General features: G+C 28.0%; 2 protein-coding genes across 4 annotated transcripts; both read left to right on the forward strand.

The window, feature by feature from the left end:
* The first annotated feature begins 343 nt into the window (after positions 1 to 343).
* Nca (neurocalcin homolog) lies at positions 344 to 15,255 on the forward strand. Of its 2 annotated transcripts, none has more exons than XM_070645638.1 (6): positions 344 to 466; positions 13,034 to 13,303; positions 13,396 to 13,514; positions 13,618 to 13,806; positions 14,879 to 14,890; positions 15,046 to 15,255. In XM_070645638.1, the coding sequence occupies exons 2-6, from the start codon at positions 13,234 to 13,236 to the stop codon at positions 15,226 to 15,228; spliced, it is 573 nt and encodes a 190-aa protein (XP_070501739.1). In that variant the 5' UTR covers positions 344 to 466; positions 13,034 to 13,233; the 3' UTR covers positions 15,229 to 15,255. The 2 variants fall into 2 exon arrangements, with proteins under 2 accessions (XP_070501739.1, XP_070501741.1); XM_070645640.1 differs by having other exon boundaries at positions 367 to 458; positions 13,086 to 13,303.
* On the forward strand, positions 684 to 12,873 carry LOC139094511 (neuronal calcium sensor 2). Of its 2 annotated transcripts, XM_070645556.1 has the most exons (5): positions 684 to 2,896; positions 3,839 to 3,963; positions 4,897 to 5,040; positions 5,828 to 5,956; positions 6,076 to 12,873. In XM_070645556.1, the coding sequence occupies exons 2-5, from the start codon at positions 3,853 to 3,855 to the stop codon at positions 6,250 to 6,252; spliced, it is 561 nt and encodes a 186-aa protein (XP_070501657.1). In that variant the 5' UTR covers positions 684 to 2,896; positions 3,839 to 3,852; the 3' UTR covers positions 6,253 to 12,873. The 2 variants fall into 2 exon arrangements, with proteins under 2 accessions (XP_070501657.1, XP_070501658.1); XM_070645557.1 differs by lacking the exon at positions 684 to 2,896 and having other exon boundaries at positions 2,998 to 3,963.
* Positions 15,256 to 22,647: the final 7,392 nt, after the last annotated feature.

Genomic DNA, 22,647 nt, shown 5'->3' on the forward strand with positions numbered 1-22,647 from the left:
ACAATGCCTGGATTGCGGAAAAACGAGTTTTCAAAGGAAAATGTTCGAAAAGTTTTCGGACTTGAAATAACGATCTTTTATAATTCAAAGCAATTCAAAAAAGGATTCAAAGTTAGAAATTTATATTCTCACCGCCAAAATAGTTTCTGTAAACAGTGTGGTTTTAATCAGACAAGTTAGACGTTTTTAATTAAATTAACATAGTAATCGTTGTAAAATTAATAGTATTTTGTGTTTAAAAGTTAGATAACAGTATAAACTCGTAAATCAGTGTAAAAATTCGTTAATTATAGTCGATAAAAAAGGTAAGTGTTTGTTTTAAGAGGTGCGACGTTTAAAATATTTCCTTTTTCATTAAGCAAAGTTTCAAAATATTCAAAGAACATTAAAAAGTGGAAAAATAAAGGAAAAAATCTGTCAAATGAGTCTAAAATTAAAAGTGTAGACGAGTGAATTCAGTGAGAAGGTTAATTATGCTATATTGTACATATTCAATCAACTTTCTACTCAGATTAATACGATATTCACGGGAAAATAGTTTTATTTACCATTTGCGAAAATTAAATTTTGTAAAATTCTAATTTATTTACGTTTTTAAATAGGGAATTGATTAATAAATCAAGTTAATAGTTGCAATTTAATCTAGTTATTTTGCAAAACAAGATCTTAACCTTAAATACAAGCATATTATTGCTTTTTTGATGAAGTTAAAGTGATGAAAATGTTTTTAAATTTAAATATAGAACTTATCAAATAGTGCAAAAAAACGTAAGTATTGTGCATTGTTCAAGTCGCAAAAATTAAATTAGAGTAATTTGCTATCCTGTGGTGCAAAAACAGCAGTGAAATTGTTTAAAGGAAATGAAAAATTGCAACATGAAATCAGAAATTTGCCAAAAAATGAAAGAAAATCCTTCTTATTCTTGCTATTTCGCTATCATTTTTCTCTTTGGTTCCTTTTCGTGTCACATCAAATTAAATAATTTTCATCTGTATGTTTACGCACGTATTTAATTTAGTTAATTCATCAAGCTAGTCCGCATATATTTCATCGGTGAAACCATGAAAAACACATAAATTTATGCGTAAATTAAATTATTTTATACCAGCAAAAAAAGATTTTTTTTTAATTATTCTAAAAATGAGATTAATGTTTTACGTCAATAAAATTAAAAAAAAAAATTCATATTTTATTTGATTACTTAAATACACATTCATTCAGTCAGATGAGATCAATAAAAATACGATATCATACTAGAGGCTGACTATAAAAAATCTTCATAAAATTAAATTGAATTTCTTTTCGCTACACTTTAAATGTGCTTAACTGCTGCCTATCTTTATACATATACATATTGTCACGTAAAATTGTATGCAAATTTTTCGTTATAGCCTAAGGTCATAACAAAATTTCTGTTCCACAATAACAACAACAATAGTAGCAGTACAGAATGTTTCTATACACCAATAACGTTAGACCTTAAAAATAAGTTTTTCTTACGGAAACATTATGCAGACTTGAATATTGATTTGGTTGGAAAATTTTTCCTCTCTTTTCTTTCCACCAAAAAAAAATGTTTTAAAGCAAAGGCAAAACGCAAAGCAGAACAGAACAAAAACAAAACAAATGTTTATGACGGTCAGAAACACTGGAAAGAGAGCTCACACTTTAAATAATAATCTGACATAATAAATCAAATTTGATCGCTTTAATTGCTGCTATGTTTTTCCTCACAATTTCTTTTCCATAATCAATCAAAAAGCAGAGGGAGATGAAAAGCAATTCAGTCTCATAATTTTCTTGATCTGCTGACGATGCTACTGATGCTTGAATGAACTGTCATGCTTCATAAATAATATCAGATCGAATCTTATTTCATCAATAATCTATCTGAAATTCATAACTCAAAGAAATGAAAATAATAAAAATAAACTTCAAAAAAAGCATTTTCCAAGTACTCAAATTTAAATGAATCAAATTTCCGACTTCTTTTATTATTATTATTATTCATATTCGGTGAATGTGTACACTTTCCACTTACTCGCTTACTCATTGAAGCTTTCATTCATTTCAAAACGAAAGAAAATCAGGCTGAGAGGAAACGTAAAGCTTTTATTAATAATAACTAATTGTGTATATAAAATCAACGCATATTGGACTATATAATAGCAAAAAAAAAATCAGATTATAAATAAGTTGCGGAAAACAGTAATGGTTCAAACCACAAAAAAATAGCTATATAAAATACGAAAATGTCATATCCATTAAATTCAAGTTATATCCTTTCATGAAAATGAAAGTTTTTCATTTGAATCTCTTAATACTTTCGTCTAGTATATAGAATCTATGATACAACGAGAAAATTTACATTCCATGCGCATACAAAACGTGTACTTACAACGAGTAATTTGTGTTATATTGTGTTTGTATGTGTAAAATACATCTATACTTTATACGAATTCTTGATTTGCTAAAACTCTGGTTAGACGTGTGAAAAAGTTTCCACCATTGATTGAAAAAATTGTCTTAAAAACTAACGTGGACTCGGAATAAATATTATTTTTTAACAAATAAAATATAAAAATTAAATATAATATCGGATATTAATGAAGTGAAGCATGCCAAGTGAAATTTGTTAATATTGAATATAAAAATAATCAATATCCATCAAACGAGAGAATCACGGGAAATATTACTAGAGAAAAAAAAATATAAAATAAAATATATGAAATGTGTTTAAAAGTCTTAAGGATGTAAAGTTCTAGCTACTGAATAAGTGAAAAAAAATTTACGGAATTGTAAAAAAATTGACGAGAAAAAAAGAAGAATAATATAAAAAATAATTAATAAAATTAAGTTCTTTTTATAAAAGTGCTTGAGCAGATAAAATAAAAGGTTTATTAAATTGATTTTTATATTCGTAATCGTCACAATTCTTTCATTATGTTGCGTGTAAAGTGTTCATGAAATTTCATTATAAATGAAAAATAGCTAGGAGAGTAAAGTTAATAGCGATTTATTAATTTAATAAGAAAAATTATCACAAATTGTTTTTAAAGCCACTAAACTTCAACTTACAATACACAAAAATGTAATTGTATAATTGATTTATGGCACTCAAAAGTTGATAAGCTTTTTTTAATAGATGAGCCATCAAAAAAAATGTTGTATTTCCAAAAATACAATTGAGCAAGTATAGGTGATTCATGTAAGATGGTTTGCGTGGGAGGTATTGGTGAAATCAAGCAATACAAATAATAATTCTAATCTTTTAATACGCTAACAAAAAAAGAAATAGGTTTATGTAAAATTAGATCATACATAAAAATATTCATGAAAGATGTTTCATTATTCTTTTGAAGATCTTTCGATATACATTCTTCATGACTGGCTTAATTTATTACCGAGTTGCGTACATATAAATCGTGAGAACAAATCATTTCTTGTTGTATACATTGAAATGTTTTTTTGAATTATTTAATATTGTTCACAAAAAAAAATCGTAATATACATTAAAAACAGTGATTTTTCTTTGTATTCATGAAGTTCATCAGTGGTTTATTTTGCGGGCAAGGGGAAAATATCTTGAGCGAAATATTTTAAAATCTCATTAATAATTGATTAATATGGTTCGGTAATGTAGAATATGAGAAAAATAAGAATCAAGAAATCAGCCATATATATTGAAATATCAAAAGAGCGCTTTACAAAGCAACCGTGTAGACCTAATTGACATTAATTAGCATCTTATTAAGTGCTAAAATTAAATTACTATGAGTTGTGATATCGATTTTTGCAATTAAGTTACCTACAAAATGAATTAATCTACAATTTTAGAAAGCTGATTAAAAATGGGATGTTTTGGAAGCAAGGATAAACTCTCGAAAGAGGATATGGATTTCTTGAAGTCACATACAAGATATGATGAAAGTACCATTAAAGAATGGTATAAAGGCTTTAAGGTAAAGTCGAACACGAAAATATTCTACGTAGAAGAGAATCCTTAACTTTTTATTGAATACTGACGTTATCAATTGATTATGTTCCTTATTTATTAGACATTCTAACTAAACGAGTCAATAAAATAACCATCTGCTATGTCTTTTTTTGGATTGCTTACTCATCTTTATATCCATAATAGTGCAGCATTATGATTGATTTAAAAAATTACGAGTCTCTGTTTCAATAATGTTTTTAAGCATCAAGTATAGTAGGAGTATGTGATGAGCTTACAAAGCAGCTTTAAATAAATTCTTTTCTAAAACATGTTTCTAAAAACATTTATTTTTGATGGAAACTTTTTCTGATTCCTTTTTTTTCCTTATTATTTTTATGAAAAGATTCATTTTACATTGAATGACCTTCTTTTACTTTTGATATATATGTTAGTACATTGCTCGAGGCACTAAATGAAGCGAGCATTTGGTAGCAAAATTGAACATCTCAACCAAAAGACTAATTTTCTCATTGAAATAACTTATTTCTGGGTTATTGTGGATTGATTCACACACATAATTGACTGAGTTCTTCATTATATATCCAACAATAAACTTAATTTGGAGCTTTCAAAGCTGATTTCTAAGTGTTATAAATGAAAATAAGCATAATCTTTTGACAACGTACAGTCCGAGAAGCTAAAAGTCATCAAAAAAAGATAGAAACACAGTTTGCATGTGCAGAGGAGATTTTTATGGTCTTATCTGTATAATTTAGTACTATTCTATTTCATACATGTCCCTATGTTCCGCAGTTGTGTTCCGTTTCTCTCTGTGTGCCGTAATATACAATTCAATATAAATTCGGTTTAGTGAAGGATTCAGAAGTTAATTGTTATTAAAAATTCAGTATCAATAATATTTTCCCTTCCGTACATCCTCTCCTCATGACTTTTATAGCAAGATTGTCCGAATGGTCGACTAACACCTGCTAAATTCGTCGATATGTACAAAATGTTCTTTCCATCAGGCAATGCTGAAGAATTTTGCGATCATGTATTTCGAACATTTGATATGGATAAAAATGGTTATATCGATTTTAAGGTATGTTTTCTTTATAACATAATGAAAAGAGCACTTTATCGCTCTCAACTATAACAATAATAATAATAAAGTCATAAACTCGTACCTTACTATAAGGCCCCACGTATAAAGTAAAGAATCATGAAAAAAGATTTAAAAAAATCATGCGAAAAGATTTCATTAGTATAAGTCTCGGTACGCTTATTTACATTTTTTTCTCCATGTGCGCGCTTATAAATCAACGTGAAATATTAAATTTGAATTTAATAATTAATGCTCTACCTACCTATTAATAAGGCTTTTTTGAATAATGAAAAACTTGTATTTTTAATAGCATTGACTGTAATTTAAAGGGGAGCTTCACCGTACATTGTTTTCATTTCACTAAAATAATAATTTTTCGACGATTTTCCTTTTTTGCTTCGCTTCTGCTCTTCCATAAAAGTTTTTCCACAACATTATTCCTTTATGAATTTTAATTATTCATCAGAAAAATTTTGTCTTAAAGAATTGGGTCTGTTTTATTATTCCGTCAATCATTAAAATGGAAAGAGAAAATGAATTTGAAGCTTTTAAGAAATGATTCCTATCAAAATTAATGACTGAAAAGTTTTAAAATCTCAAAACTTTATTTATACATAATTTATGAACGACCCCATAATGAATTTCATAAAATGTAAAATGTGTTCGTGGAAAACTTTAGCAAGAACGAGAGATTTTTTTACAACTTTAAATATGCATTAAAAAGTTTATGACAGGAAAAAGTCAGAACTGTGAATATTCATGGATGTCTTTGTTGAACAAATAGGAATTTCTTTTGGCGATTGATGTTACATCAAGTGGAACGCCTGAAGAAAAGCTGAAGTGGGCTTTTCGAATGTATGATGTAGATGGAAATGGTGTAATAGATATTCAGGAAATGACAAAAATAGTACAGGTATGAATGAGACATTAGACTATTGATTTTCTTAATTGTATTGTTGGATGCTTGTTTTATTTCTGCAATTTTCTTCCTATTTCCTTTCTATTAATTGTGTGGTATATCCTTTTTAACAGGCAATTTATGATATGCTTGGTGCTTGTTCTTCAAATAAACCAGCTGATTCAGCTGAAGATAGAGCTAAAAATATTTTCGCCAAAATGGATGAAAACAATGATGGACAGTTGACCCAAGATGAATTCCTTAAAGGATGCTTACAAGATGAAGAGCTTTCCAAAATGTTGGCACCTTAATTTAATCTACGTATCCATCATTACGAGCTCTATGGTATAATAAATTGGACACGATATTTTATCCTTTTAACAAATATGTTTGTTAATTTTATCAAGACTAAAACGTATAACATAAATGAATACCTTTCTAAATTTTAAAAAGAGAAGAAGAAAACGATCCTGAAATCCTATCTGGAGATGTTATTAGAAAATGTGATTTTCGTATATATTAGGGCAATTCCATATAAATTGACCAAGTTTTTCGTATATAAAATGATATGATAAACGTACTATCTGATACCAAAGGTACTAAATTCTATAATTATGTTACACTCTTTTTGCACATTCCTTCCCCCACAAAACGAGCTCCTCAGATTGAATCAATCCTATATGAAACTCTATACGTCAGGATCCTTTGTATAATTTAAATCCTCAAAAAACTTAAAAAAATTTTAATGCATTTATAAGAAACAAGAAGTAAAATATTACGTAAGGAAGGATATAAATCTTTTATACAATTAAGTTAATCATATAACAAAGAAAAAACTGATATTGCATGTGTAAATCATCGAACTGTTCGTTTCATTCATGGAATTGCCCCCAATTCAAAGGCCTAAGCGTAACCACAACTTGACAATCTTTTAGCACGTTAGAATATTTTGTCAATTTTTTGCTTTTTATAAACGACTGTTTAAAGTTTTAAAAGTATTTACTGCCTATCCTCCTCCCCTCCCAATTCGTTTGATCGGAAAAGAGACTAGAACAGGAAGCTTAAAGCAACAAATGATATAATAGAATAAAAATCGAGATAGAAAAACAAAAGAGGAGAAGATAAAGATATAAAGATTATTAAAGAGGCTTCGCATTAATGTTCAACATTTTATCCTCATTGTGTTTCTTTTATGTTTAATCTTCTCTCACTTCGGTGAGATTCATTATCCTTCTTGTCATCAAAAAAGACAAGCAATGATATTAATAATTCATTTATAATGATTGTTTAAAAAAAAAGAATTTTTTTAAAAAAATTGTTTGTTGTATTAGTATGTTATCAGAGTATAATGAAATACTTGAAAATAATTCATTTAAAATTCATATTTAATTCATGGCAAGAACAAAAAATTAACAAACACAGCGAAAACTGATGTCGGAATTATTCAAATGAGACAATATTTGATATGTGTGTACAATAATTTAGTTGTTTCTCATATGCACAAAAATATTTTTTTCGTTGTTTCTATTATGTGGAAATTATAGGCTTGAAGAGCTTAATTTTGTGTTATTAAATTAATTAAACGTATTTGTTATAATTATGATTGTGCTAATTGAGTTTTTAGCAAATACAAGGTGGAAAAAAATACTCGAGCCTTGCGTGAAGTCAAACAACCCTTGATGACATCAGTTATGCATGAAATTGTTTGTTCTTGCCAATTGTTAAACCCAAATCATGAAGACATGAAAAGAATCATAAATACAAAATTTCATGTTGCAAAGTGCATGTTCTAAAAACAATTCCAATACACAAAAACAAAACATTTCAATCCTCACGCTTCTAGCTGAAAATATATTTATTCCTATCTACTTTCTGTATACACTAAAAGGAAGAAAAATAATCCCACGTAATACAACTCAAAATGAATTGTTTACTTACCTATGATAGAAACGTATCGAGTTTGAATTACACACAGGGTTGAAGTATCCGGATATATTTTGATCTTTAGCGAAAGAAACAAAAAAAAGAAGAATTTTCATACATTTTTTACATTCCAAGAATACCTTTATGATGATGATAATGATGATAACATTGTGCTATTTATTATAAGAACCCTTTTACCTTACTACAAAACCTTACTATTCCCTAACTGAATCTGCTAACTTTTTAAAAACGACACTTCAGCACTATCCTTTAATTTCTAACGAGAAGAAAAGAGTAAAAATTTCTTATAGAAATGTCCTTAAACGCTGAATGTGAGAGATAAGTTGAGAGATCTTAGATCTAATTGTATGCATTATTCATACAGTAGAGTGCTATATACACCCACTATTAAAATTTATAGGAGTTTCGACCACAAAATTTTAGCCTAAACCCGCCTAAAAAACCTTTCTATTTAATTTTATCGATAATGCAAATTTCTCTCTTTGTTTATCTTCCTTTCAATCTTTCTTATTTTTTTCACATTGAACATTTATTGGTTGTTGTCATATCCTACCCATCCTGCCTTCAATTGTTTACCTTAATTTTACGAAATATTAAGTAACAAATCATAAACAAATATGTAAGGGAAAAAGAGGAGAAAATAATTGAATATAAAATTTTCCAAGTGCTTCAGAGATATAAATATGTAGTTTTCCTTGTAAAATTGGGAAAGAAGAATACAATTGTCCATAGTACTTAATATTATGTACTTTATCAGCTATCTAATTTCGAATTCGAAACTTGGTATACTATAAATGTAATTTTAAAAATAATAAAAAAAGCATTTTTCATTAACATTTAATTTTAAACGAAAGTGTTTATGGACGTTCCATAAAGCAGGAATAAACATTTAAAATGGCAACATTGGAAAATATAGTAGAATTAATTGGGCATGCTAACTCAATGAGAGTAGCATTTAGTGATTAAAAAAATTATTTAACTTATTAGAAAAACGTGAATTTCCTCGATGAATTTAAGATGAGTGGAAGAAGCTTTGCTGGTTATGATCCTTGAGACATTTTATTTGCCGTGAGTTGTTTCCCTAGATTAAAATAAATTATCACTGTCGTCGTCGACGTAAAAGCTCATGATGACAAAATTCATTTTTAAAGAGTATCAATAAAAATAAATAATTCAAATTCAACTGATGAATTTAACTGCTTTTATATCCAGAGGTAAAGAGTTGAATTATTTATTTATTCTCATACATTTTGCAATGATATCAGACATCCGAAATGAATGAATGTCGAATTTTTTTTTGCACATGTCAAGAATAACTTTGAATTCAAAAATTTGATCAAATTACTCCATTTATGTAACATCAAACGATTATTTAAAGCATTGATAACTGAAATGGTTTACATGCCTGTAGTTTTAGTCTAGGGAATCTGTTCATTTGCATTCATGAACATGAAACCTTTTCCACTTCAATCATTCAAGATCTCATTGGAATATTTGCCACTAACAACAAGATCTATACTTATGGCAGCTTCTAGCTTATGTTAAACGCTTCAACTCATTTTACATACATTAAGAATTCAAATATGCTTATGATATCGATTTTATCTTGTCCGTATTGTACAGGTAAATGATTTAAGCATTATTCTCTAAAAGCTAGTTATAACTACGTAAATCTAATATAAAATTCTCTGGATCAACAAAGCTTTTTCCATTTGAATTTCGGATTGAAATGAAATAAAAAAAAAAAATATTCAAAATTTAATTTCTTCCTTTCGAATATCTCAAACTGAAATTTTCTTCTTTTCTCTCGACATGATTTGACAAGTCGAGAGAGAAATATCTGTCATATTCAATATCATTCAACACAGTCTGATCTAATAATTGTGAGTCCATTTTGAAAGAATTTCTTCAAATATAATAAATGATATTATATATTGAGTATCAAAACAAGTGTATCAATTAACAAAGAATTTCACTTCATTTTCATATTTGAAAATATGTCAAAATAAATTTTTTTAACTAATAAATGTCGATAAGGTGTTGTCAAACAAAAATGATAAAACAAGTAAATTTGAGAAAAAAAATTAAAATTTGAAAATTTTTAAAATCTTTAAATAAATTTAATTATATTAATAATATAAAGATGATATTGTCAATGAGGGATAAAACTTTACATTTCATTAATATTCGATTGAATGTTATATAAGCATTATCATTCCCCCAGAAACAAAACTTAAGAGAAAAATATGAAGTAAAACCATGCACACACCAAGAAAATGAACCCTTTTGGAAGATTTTTTTATATATAAAAATCTTTATAAAAAAAAAAATGATATGAATCATAAGAATTATGGAAAGAGTAATATAAAGTTAATATATTTAAATAATATATCATGATATCAGTGTTCAGAAATATTTACAAATTTGTAAGTTTAATCCATTGTCTTTGAAAATTGATGGATTTTATTGGTAAATATGATTTTTTATATAAATGACATACAACATGAAGATGATAATAAATTCCATGAACTTAATACATTACCTGACGTAATCAATGATCTGAAAAGAGATTTAGAACATTAACCCAACAAACAATCTGTGAGAATAATTTATCTATCATTTTAAAAAGTTTGTGCTCACAAATTGATGTGAAGGAACATTTAAAATTCTATTTTCAAGTTTCCAGTCCACTGCATTATTTTTTCGTATTAAAACACATGTTCAGGAAAATAAAAAGAATATATTGTTTGTTTATATGATTTTCTCTCAATTTTTTTTGTGTTTTTTGTGAAATGCTAAATATAACATTAAACTCATGACGTTACAAAAAATCCATTAATAATAAACTTTACAAAACTCAATAGAATGAAGCAGAACTGGGCAGAAGAGTAAAAAATCTGTAAAAATATAAATTTATTTTCTGGTATTTTCTCTATATCTATTTATTTTTGTAACGTATCCCACCTTATCTGCTGTCTAATGATGCTAATTATAACAATTTTTTGAACACAAGCATCGAATGTACCATCCTGATTAATATTAATAATAACATTGATGATGATGATGACGAGAATATATATTAACTGTCAAGAGCTGATTAAATCTAACTGCAAACTTTATTCTACATATATCAATTAATTATTCATTTCAACAAAAAAAAAATCAATCATAATTCTAGCATTTCATTCGAACTTAACATAAAGTGATGATATAAAAAAACCGCATATAATATAATTTCCATAAAGGCTAGATGAACATTAAAAAAATATTATTAATAGCACAATGAAGCAATGTTGAATATATATAACGCAGGATATAAATATATAGTATTTACCAGGAGAGTTTCCTTTAAAGCTGCATTAATAACGCTATTTGTGGTTTGGTAAATGAATATTGCAGGGAAATTGGATGTTCTCAGATTCTGAAAATTGGAAAATGCTCGAAAAATTTCAAATCTGCCAAATGACCTGTAAATGTCTTTCCAAATCCAATCTAGAAAAAAGCTTTTTTGATTTCAATAATTTCAAATTATTTATTTAATTATGTCAATAAAGCACAACATTCAGTCACAAACAGATAAACGCATACATATGTATAAGTACATTTTATATCAACAATCCATTTCAAAATGAAAAAATAATTCAATCATCATCGCACTTTAAATTGATGTTATATTAATAGCTCTAATTAAATTCTCGCAAAAAAAGTAAAGTAAATTGCACAAATTCCTTTCCAACGAATGAACAAAAAATAAATCTGAATTAAAAAGTTTAATGAATAATAATATGGAAAATCTTTTTGTGTAACTGTAACTTCATGTTTCATGTTCATTTTCATTATTATTTATTCAAATATGAGAGAAGATATATTAAAATCTAGTAGGTAGAATAGCAAAATTTTTGCACTACAAATGATAACATCACATTAAATTTCTATTTTTAAACATAATCGATCTATGGGCCATGTTAAAAATCATAACGATTCTTATGCTATTAGATGAGATAAATTTATAGTTTATAAAAATTTCACGAAAAAGTGGTTGAAGCAAGTATTTTAATTTAATTTCATTACCCTGGAAAATATAGGATTATGTACTTAAAAAAATAAATTTTAAATTGCAATACTTGGAGTGTAAAGAAAAGTTTTGTATAGCTCGTTATAAAAGCAGATACCTTAATGGTTAAAAATTAATGTTTTCCTCTCAATTTATCAGAGAATAAATTACCAAGCGAGAAGATGAAGACAAACTTTGTATCTGTTTGACTTAAGACAATTTTGCTCTAATAAAACTTTTCTTTCGACTACCAATCTCATTATATTTATTTATTGTCAGTTCTCATCTTGTTTAGTGCATTTATCATGGAAACTTTAAAACTTTATATCTACTTGATATTCAAGAAAGAATTTAAAAAAATACAAAAAAAACTTGCACTTCCCTTTAGAAAAATATGTCATAGAGATTAAGGATTATAAATTTGCTTAAAATGATCAAAAAAAAGTTTTTTAAATTTAATTTCTGGATTATAAAAAAATTGGCAAGGCACTAGCAATAGAGAAGCTGTATTTAATGTACTCTCTATTTTAATGATGATTCCATTGTATTTTGGATGCAACATTCAATGAAAACTGAATTAATTTCCATAATTTTCTTCGGTGCTCCGCCAAAACTGTCAACATGATGTTGGCATTTTCATTGTGGAATTCATTGAAAAGCATCTGATTGAAAGGTTCTAAAACAAAATAGAAATTGGAACATTCATGAGACATAAACTACAAGTTTTATTTTATTTTGGAAACTCATCAATATTCAATCATATATATTTTCTATCCTACAAGAATACAAAGTATATTAAATATAAATGTCCTGCCTAAATATTTTTAACTTGCATTACAAGTAGTAAATCATACAAAAAAAAATGCTTATTGCATAATTCATAATGAAAAAAAAAATTGTATTATGATTGAAAATATCTTAAACCAAATAAAAAACGAAACCAAATAACTGTAAATTCATTCATTTATTTTTACGCAGTTTTAATTTATTTGAATATTCTGAATAGAAAGTTGATTGCAAGTATAAATTGATTGTTAAATTTAAAATTGAAAATTGTTCTAATAATACCTTTTTTCTCATCTCTCTTTCCACAGGCACTGCCTTGAGGTTAAAATAATAAAAAATCAATAAATTAATTATTTCTAGGTGAAATGCAAACACAAAATTGTTGAATAGTTTTAAAAAAATTGACAAAAAAATTTGAGTATAAAGCAACAAAAAGGTCCCACAAATTAAGAAGCAAAAAATAAGCTTGTCGCAACCAAAGAAGTCATTTAAAACAAAAGCAGTAGATATGGGTAAACAAAACAGCAAATTAAAACCCGAAGTTTTGGAGGATCTGAAGCAGAACACGGAGTTCTCTGGTAATAAGTTAATAAATTATAAAGTTTCTTATTTAAATATTTAATGATGTTTTTACATTACCTTTTTTGTGTGCCATGTCATATTCATTTAGATGCTGAAATTCAAGAATGGTATAAAGGCTTCCTGAAAGATTGTCCAAGTGGACATTTGTCGGTTGAGGAGTTCAAAAAAATTTATGGCAATTTTTTCCCTTACGGTGACGCCAGTAAGGTTCGTACTTTTTTTTTGTTATCATTTAATATCCTTCCTGCCAAACAAAATTAAAATGTTAACATTTATTCTAACATATTTTATTTCTCTTTTTTTTAAACAGTTCGCTGAACACGTTTTCCGTACATTTGACGCGAACGGTGATGGTACAATTGATTTTCGAGAATTCCTATGCGCATTGAGTGTCACATCAAGAGGAAAGCTTGAGCAGAAACTTAAATGGGCTTTTTCAATGTACGATTTAGACGGCAACGGATATATATCTCGTCAGGAAATGCTTGAAATTGTCACAGTAAATATTTTTCCTTCTTCATATTAAATTTATTTTTTCCCTTGTTTTTCAACGCATTCTTGGTAAAGCATACGAGCTTATGTGTTCATATTGTTTTATCGATTTGCTGTTTGTGCCATTTAATTTTTGGATATGAGACAAGAAATCTGTCTTTGAGCTATAATGGGGTGTTTTTCGAACCGAGATATAGTTTGAGTTATTTATTTTCTTATGGGAAGGGTTTTTGGCTGTTCCTATAATTAATTCTTTCTTTTTAATTGCTTCTATCCTTTTTATGTCTCAATCCTGTCTTTGGAAGTTTTATAAACTTTGATTTATTTTTCACGTACTTTTTTTGTCGCATCATGTTGTAGGTTTAGAAATATCAGCCAAAAAATGTTTTATAGCTTACTTGTTTAGAGTAACTTTTTATTACTCATTTATATCATGCTTGAGTCAAAAATTATCTGACTCGTGTACAAATATTTTTCTTTTGAGTCAGAGTTTTGTGAAAATTATTGAGACATTTAGGCTGAGTCAGAAATCTGTGAGGTAATTTCAGCGTGCGACAATCTAGTTATTGCAATTTCACATTTGAATAGACACATTCTTAAAGATTGAAGATGCATTCTTTAAAAATAGAGTTCAAGCTCTACAGTAACCTATTTACGAGGAAAAATCTTAGAATGAAAGTTCACAATAGATTTCTTTTGATTGAAACATGCTATGCCAATGATAGTTTCCATGACTACAAGTACACTGAAAATCTGAGTATAGAGCCGTAGGCATCACTCGAGAATCTTTGTTTCTATCTTCTTTTCAATTTCTACACGAATTTATTTTTTCTGGCATGAACAATGGATGTATCATTTATTATTCACACTCAGAAATGTCAAATAATTGATCCCAGGGATCTTCTGAATTAGTCTAGCTTTTGTCCAGATGTAAAGGTTGCATCATGGTCCATATCCAAAGACAAATATAACCTCATAAATTTGCTGTCTGTTTTTTTGTTTTTTTTTTGGTCTGCAAATCTGTTTATATTAATTTATTTTTTTCTTTTTATTCCTCATTCTCTTATGCTTTCTTCTAGGCAATATACAAAGTGAGTATATGTTTATAAATTTTTTGTAGTGTATTTTCACACTCTTCTCTTTTTGTTATGCTATTTATTTTTTTCTAATGAATAAATGCTTGTTTTTCTTCTTATGAAATGCACAATAATTATATACGAAAAAAATAATAACAAATCCTGTGTAGATGGTGGGTAGCGTAATGAAAATGCCAGAAGATGAGAGCACACCCGAGAAACGTACTGATAAAATATTTCGTCAAATGGATAAAAATAAAGATGGAAAATTAAGCTTAGAGGAATTTATTGAAGGAGCTAAGAGCGATCCTTCAATTGTTAGATTGTTACAATGTGATCCGCAGTCGCACTGAATAAATTTCCTTACCTTAATAATTAAAGTCATTCTTTTTATAGTCATTTTCAATGAATAAGGAAGGAAAATAGAATATGCCATACAAGAATCGAAGGAATTTTTCATATATAAGTACATTAGCTCTTTAGTTAAATGAAACAACAACATTAAAAAAATTTATTAAAAATTGATACAAGATTAAAAATGTCGGTAATAAAAAATATGTATGAATCGTTAATCTTTTAACTTAGATAAACATTAAAAAATTACAATTTTTAAAGAAATCAAAACACTCTTTAAAGATATCACTTTAAAATATATGATTCTCAGCCCTATTGCCTCATTATACTATATGCAAACATTGCATAATTTTTGTATTGTTTTATTTTAATTTGTTAAGTTCACATTAATTTATTTTTAGTTTTATTATGTATTATTATACACTCATTTTTTTAAATGACGTATTTTCCTTTAATTATAAAGACAAAAAATGATTTTTCTCAACCTAAAGTCAAGGTATTGCAACTATGAGTTGACGTACCTTGCAATATACACCTGATATATTAATTAAAACTTTCTCTAAAAAAAGCATAAATTTTCTCTTTCTAAACCATTTGCATATGACTAAGCCTTAAAAATAACATAAAATTTGACACCTTAATAATCCTTGCAACCTCAAATGAAATATTAGATATGCCTCTATATATACATCATGAGCATGTGCTATTCCCAAAACTATAGCCAACATAATTAATTAAGTTTAATTAATGAACTTTTAAATTAATTTACTGATCTACCCCTTAGGAAAATACGTTATTTTTTATATACACATCCTTTACATTTTTTTTTTGTTTTGTGTGTATACAAAGCCGTTTTTGTTTGTTGCATTCGCCTACATTCATGAGTTATTTTTTAAATAAAAAAAAAATTAAAAAATTAAAAAAAAAAGAAATTTGACATGTTTTTAAACATTTTTTTTGCATTATTTTGTTTTAATTTTAATTTTTTACATTTTATCTTAGACAAAAAATATCAAAAAGACATGACACGAATAATATGACCAAGAATTAAAGTAAAAATTTCTAATATAACGATTCAAATATTGAATAAGTAAGAAAGTTAGCATGAAAGTTTCACTCAGCTTCTTCCTTAATTAAAATTAAATTTCTGTGTTTAAAGTCATACTTTTTTCATAACATGAACAGAACTTCCTTTACGACAGCTGAAGAAAGCTTAAGTGTTCCACTATAGTTTTCTACAATTAAAAAAATATTTAGTTTAGTTTTTAAATGAAAATGTTTTCATTGTGTGTAACAGACAACAAGAGTATCCTTAACATACTTCCTTCCAGAGTTGTCGACTGGGCTTACTTGGATTTGAATTGTGAGATGCTATTTTAAAGCTTTTGTAATGGATTTGTTAGTGAATAGGAAAGTGGAAGAGAATTGATTTTCCAACTCTGGATATACTTCGAGTTAGAAAAATTCGTCCTGATTTCATTCACCTTTAAGTTGAAGTGGTCGAGTACGGATTTTTCTCTCAGGCAATATTCTGAGTGGTAGAACTAGCAAAACCATTGTTTAAAAGCACTTTAACATTTCTATAAAATCCACAATAAAAGAATCTAAGCACCTGGATAACAACTCGACTTCCTTCTCAGTACTAATATTACTAAACCGTCTTATTTAATCAACAAAAAGTATCTAAAAATATTTCGCAAGGTCTTAGTTTTCCTAAAAGATTGACTCTTTAAATCATGCTTGAATTTTGAGATTTGGACTTTTAAAAATTAAAATAAAAATTATAGTTTGAAGCCTAAAAGAATTGCTAATTAGATGTACAAATATACTGAAAATGATGAAAAATTATATCTTATACTTTATATCTAACATAGAACTATGAAAAACAAGTTTAAATCTCTTAGAAAGCAAAAACTTTTACTGTCTCTTTTGAAAAACTAAGTCCAATTTTTTAAAACAACGTTAAATTTCACTAGCTGTTTGTTGAATCTATGACCAACAAAATTTCTCTCATGAAATTCCAGTTGAATATTATATTAAATGAAATATTTAGCAATTAAAAATTTTAAATCTATTAAAGTTTTTATCGCAAAAACTTTCAAAAAAATCGATAAAAAACCCTTTTGTGCTCCTTCAAAATTGAGCAATATAGCGTAATTTCCTTATACCTATTGATATATCATTACTATTTTACTCTAAATTTTCAAACTTTAAACATTAGAGTTAAACTCAACAAAATGAATAAATAAAAAACAAAAAATGATGAAACAAAATTTTAAGGTGTTGAAAATTTATTGCACTGCAACCGCGATCACAAATATCATATTGTCTAGATAGCACATAAGATGTCAATTTTTTTCTCACCCAAAACAAAAATGAAAAAGTACATTAAGAAATAATAAATGATGAATGAAAATGTGTTTCAGAATAAATTTTATTTTAACTAATTCATGACGTAAAGAAGTAAATACTTTAAACTTTATAAAAATAAGAAATGATTACATCTTCCATGCAAAATATCAATTGAATTTGAGCGTGGGAATTTGAGTAGATTTCTTTTGCTAAAGCATCAAAAAGCTGTCATTTTGAAATTTTAAGGGATTGATCATATTTATATGTCAATTTATTCCGGAATGGAAATGGAATCGGATGGTCAAAAAATTTGACATTTGAAGCATTTCCATCTTATAATTTAAACAGTTCAAACCATTCACTAAGGATTCTCTATGACGTCTTTTGAGTGAGGTTCTAACTGTTTGGATCGTGATAAAAATTCACAAATGATACTTTTTGATGCTTTAAAAGCTTTTTGCTGCTGCTGATTTAATTTTTTGATTATATTCTTTAAAAAGCTTTCAATATTGAGATTTTATAGGATTTTTTATATCAATCCTGGTAAACAGTGGTGAATTTATTCAAGGATTTACCTAGCTTATAAATTTTTAGATGGCAATACATCCTTAAGGTCGTGCCTCTGAAAAGTATCTAAACGATTCTACAGTAATGGAATGTATTGACCTTAAAGTACTAGAAATATGAACAAATGTCAGATCTTTGAACTTGCATTGTACTAGAACTACTTTATTCTCTTAGAAGAGGAACTTATGCTGATATTTCATGACATTGATCTACAAGGATACACTCCTATCTTCGATTATAAGATTATTTATTGAAGGCTAGACTTAGTCGATTTCACTTTAAATTCGAATCGACTTCAAGGTCTGCTACAGTCAAATCCAATTACCCTTGAAACAATAAGCCTGTCTATTTAAAGTATATGTCTTAGCAGTATCTAAAACTATAAATAAAAGCATAAGGATAATCCTTAAATAAATCCATACTCAGACAACACAATCCAGTATTGAAAGCCCTAATTCTTTATCAACAATTCTCACTCTCTGCCTATAAGCTGCAATTCTTGTCTCAAGAAATTTTCGTTACAGTTTTCCTTTCAGCAATTTTACCTTTCAACTTTATTTATTCTCTTCATCCAATATTTTAGCATGTAGGTAGCTTTGAAGCTTTGCCGTTACGCACGCAATGTTTTTTTTATGTTTATAAACTTTTTTGCCTAGATTTTAAGCCTTCACACCTTTTTCACAAACATAATCTGTTATCTTTCATCACTATTTTGTTTATCTACTGAATTAAAGTTGAAGTTGTTTTGACTTGTCTTGTCTATATTTTAATATGTTATAAGGATATCCCTTAGAGAACAGAATCAAAGCTTTTCATCTGAATTTCCCATATCTCAGTTGGCTTTGAATTCAGAAAAAGTTTCATTTCTGTTCCCTTCGGGCATTTCTTCATTAATTAAGTCGGGGCTGCTGTCATTACGATCAATGAACATTGATTGTCCGGCAGTCATGACATTGCGTGACCAGAACAAAAATGCCGACAAACATTCAAAGCAACTTCAATTTTTTTCCAAAATAAATCATTCCACTTTAAAAACTTTTTGCTTAGCTTAAATCTCACGATTAATAAAATTGATAGCTTCGTAAGATCGTAATGAAGTGCTACGCTTAAATATATTTATTCTAAAGAAAAAAAAACAAAGATATGAAAACTAACTTCAATAAATGAAAAAAAAAGTAAAAAATTTAAATGTGTGAAAAATAATTAGACATGAAAATTATTGACATAAGTAATTTTAATCCATAAGTTATATACAAAAGATGAATATTTTTTAAGTTGAAAGAATTCGACCCTAGCAGGCAAAGATCATCCTTTCAAGAGCTTGCTCTGCTTGATTATACCAGTTGAGCATGTTCCCCAACAGACAAAGAATACATTCTAAGTATACTCACTTTTGTGAGCCTGCTCAATTGTATGATAATAGCATGCTTTGAGAATGCTTATTAATGTGAGCATGCTTTGAGTATGTTCATTAATATGAGCATTATCTTTGTATGTTAGAGATTCTCAGCTTACTCAGCTCTCGAAAGCATGCCTAGCACACGAGCATAAGCTCAGTGAGTATCTTATAGTACCTAGAGAGTATGTTAGTTGGTGCCGTAAGATGCTCATTGAGAATACGCTCATATGTTAGGGTTGTTCTTTGCCTGCTTCGGGCGATTGACACTGTTTGGATAAAAGGAAGAATTAAGACACTTCAAGCTTGAAGAATTGTGAAAATTATTGTGGTTAAGTATGGAATTTTTTAAGTATATATAATATTTAATTATTGAGAGTGTTTCTAGAGTTTATTAAAAGAAGTAAAAAAGTTTCCTAAAGTTTGTGACGTTTGAATTTTATGCATAAAACTAGCCAAGATATTTTGAGGTATGGGGATTTTATTTGTTATTTGTAGTGGATTTTTTCTATAATATTTTACAATTTGTACTTTTTTGACGTAATAATTTTAAGAGGGGATTGTTATAAGCCAAAAACAGCACTAATTGACCCAAAAAAGTTGGAAAAACTTTAAATTAGCTCTACAGAGAGAAAGAAGATTAATGAAAAGGCTATTTTTGGCCTAGAAATGACCTAAACAATTGGAACGAAAAATATGAATCGGACATATTAAGTCAAAAATTCAATGTTAAATCACCACAAATGAACTTTTACGTTCTTATTTTTCCTCATTGCTTTGTCAACCGAAAAGGGTCAGAGAGGATGAAAAATGATTTTCTAAAAGTGGTAATAAAGACGCATGAAAAAATCATTTTGGAATAACAAACATTTACAAAATAGAAAAATAATTAATCATTACTTTATCTTCCATTTTTTTTTCGTTCTGTATTCATTCATTTACTGAAGCATATTCCACGCAATTTAATATTTTAAGCATTAAACAGGATATCGTCAATCAAGTATGAATATGTATCATTATCCTTCCTATCTAGTCTATCTCTCTCTATATATTTATATAATTCTGGGAGGTCGGATACTCGGTGTAATCCTAGGGTATATCCTTATGTGTGCTTTAAGGTGGATTTGAAGTTTTTGATTCATTGTGGATCAATAGGAACTAATTGTCAGAGTTCATTTTTGAAGACAGTTTCCTATTTTCAAGAGACAATCCTGAGATACAATCTTGGTGTATCGGCTGCCCTACTCTGGAGTATCAGATACCTTAAGATTCTCAGAAAATGACAGCTATAGTCTACCCCAAAAGGACCATTAAGCTTTCCTTGATAGTCGAGTATTTCGAGTTAACCTAAACCAAACATATCCTTGAGTAAACTTCCATCATTTACTCTAGTACGACTAGATTATACTCTAGGATGAACTCCGACCAGAATGGGATATATACCCCAGGACATGCCGAGCACCCAACCCCTGAATTAACTCTCTATTTCTGAATTCTCTTCTTCAAATATACGCTCAATAATCAAATAAAAATAAATTAGAAACGGAACTATATCTAGCTTATAAGTTGACTAGAGTCTGCCTGCATACAAGAAAATTTTCATTTTGAAAATTCAAATGAAGCGCAATTTTCTGTTAACAACTTAATTTTCCTCGTGAATATTTATAATGAATGATAATGATCTACATAAATTGAATTAATTTCCTATTAAAATATATCACCATACGTTTAACTAAAAGGATATACATGCATAGAAGAAAAAAAAGTTGGTAAAAAGCAATGAACATCGAAAAAAAATTTATACAAATTTCCCTTGATATTTTTACAAAAACACAAAAGTATGAAAATGTTGCTCCTATAAAACTATGAGTCAATGAATTGTTATACCTAAAATGTTAAAAATATATAAGAATGACTCTATTACATGCAACATTCACAGGGAATATAATTATCAGGATTTAATTTTTAACAAATTTATTCATGAATTTACAGTTGGCAGAATCATGAGACACGAGTTCCAAAAAAGTATGAAGAATTAATTTAGTTCTGAATTCAAGTGTTGCAAAAATTAAAGGGGAAGTTGGTCTAGTTAGAAGTCACATGAGAATCATAAACAAGACTCTCCTTTACACCAACTAACTAACTTTATCTTTAAATAGCTGTCGCTTAGTACTCAGTTGATTAAAATGAATTTTTATTATTTTTTAAAATGCTATGGAAATTTACAGTACAGCATAACTTTTTGTTTTGTTGCTAGACTTCTGAAAGCTTCCGTCTAATTGTTAAATTGAATGATACAAGAATGATGTTGATATCAACTGATGCTGTCTAATTAATGTTTTATCAGACAACTTTACAGTTACAGTAAGGAATAGACTTTCGTTCATATTAACATCAAGCCTAAATTAAAGTCAAAAACATCCTCGTTCTTAATTGAAGATTTCCCGTGTTAGGAATGTTTAAGCAAAGGTGTGTCTAATGAAATAATTAAACTTGTAAAAAAGCACTTTACGTCATAATTTTGGAATGAATTAATTGTTTATTTTATTTTATGACAGCAGTTTGAAAAGAAAAGTGTAGCTTATTTAAAGGTCTGAATTAAGCTTTGACGTCTAACACTTTGGGTCGTTTAGATATTTAGCTTCCTGTTTAGGGGGAAGGGAGGTGAGATTTGTGGCATATTAAAGAGTCGAAAGTCATTTTTTGCGGAAGCTATAAATGTGCTTGAGTGACACAAATGAAGAAGGCTCCGACAAGGAACTTTAAAGGCTCCGGTAAGGTATTTTAAAGGCTCTTCTTAACCTTCTTTTCTAACCCCAAATGGAGGCAGTCTAAATTTTGCTTCTACTAGGTGTTAATTAATGAGGTTTACTGGAGCCTTAATAGTGTTGTTGTGTAGGCTTTAAAGCTCCGTGGTAGAGCCTTCTTCACTTGTGTCGTTCGGGATGGAACAGGAAATAGAAACTCCATTTCCGATCATTCTGACCGGTCACTTATTGAGGTGTAACAAAATCTTGATCCTTTACCCCTAAGAGCGTTGCATAATAAGTGAGCGACCCCATATGCAAATGACCCATAAATTAATTAAGTTTTTAGGACAATC

The sequence above is a fragment of the Chironomus tepperi genome, unplaced genomic scaffold, assembly GCF_022539635.2.
Source record: "Chironomus tepperi strain 1889 unplaced genomic scaffold, CSIRO-AGI_Ctep_v1 contig_354, whole genome shotgun sequence".
Taxonomy (NCBI): domain Eukaryota; kingdom Metazoa; phylum Arthropoda; class Insecta; order Diptera; family Chironomidae; genus Chironomus; species Chironomus tepperi.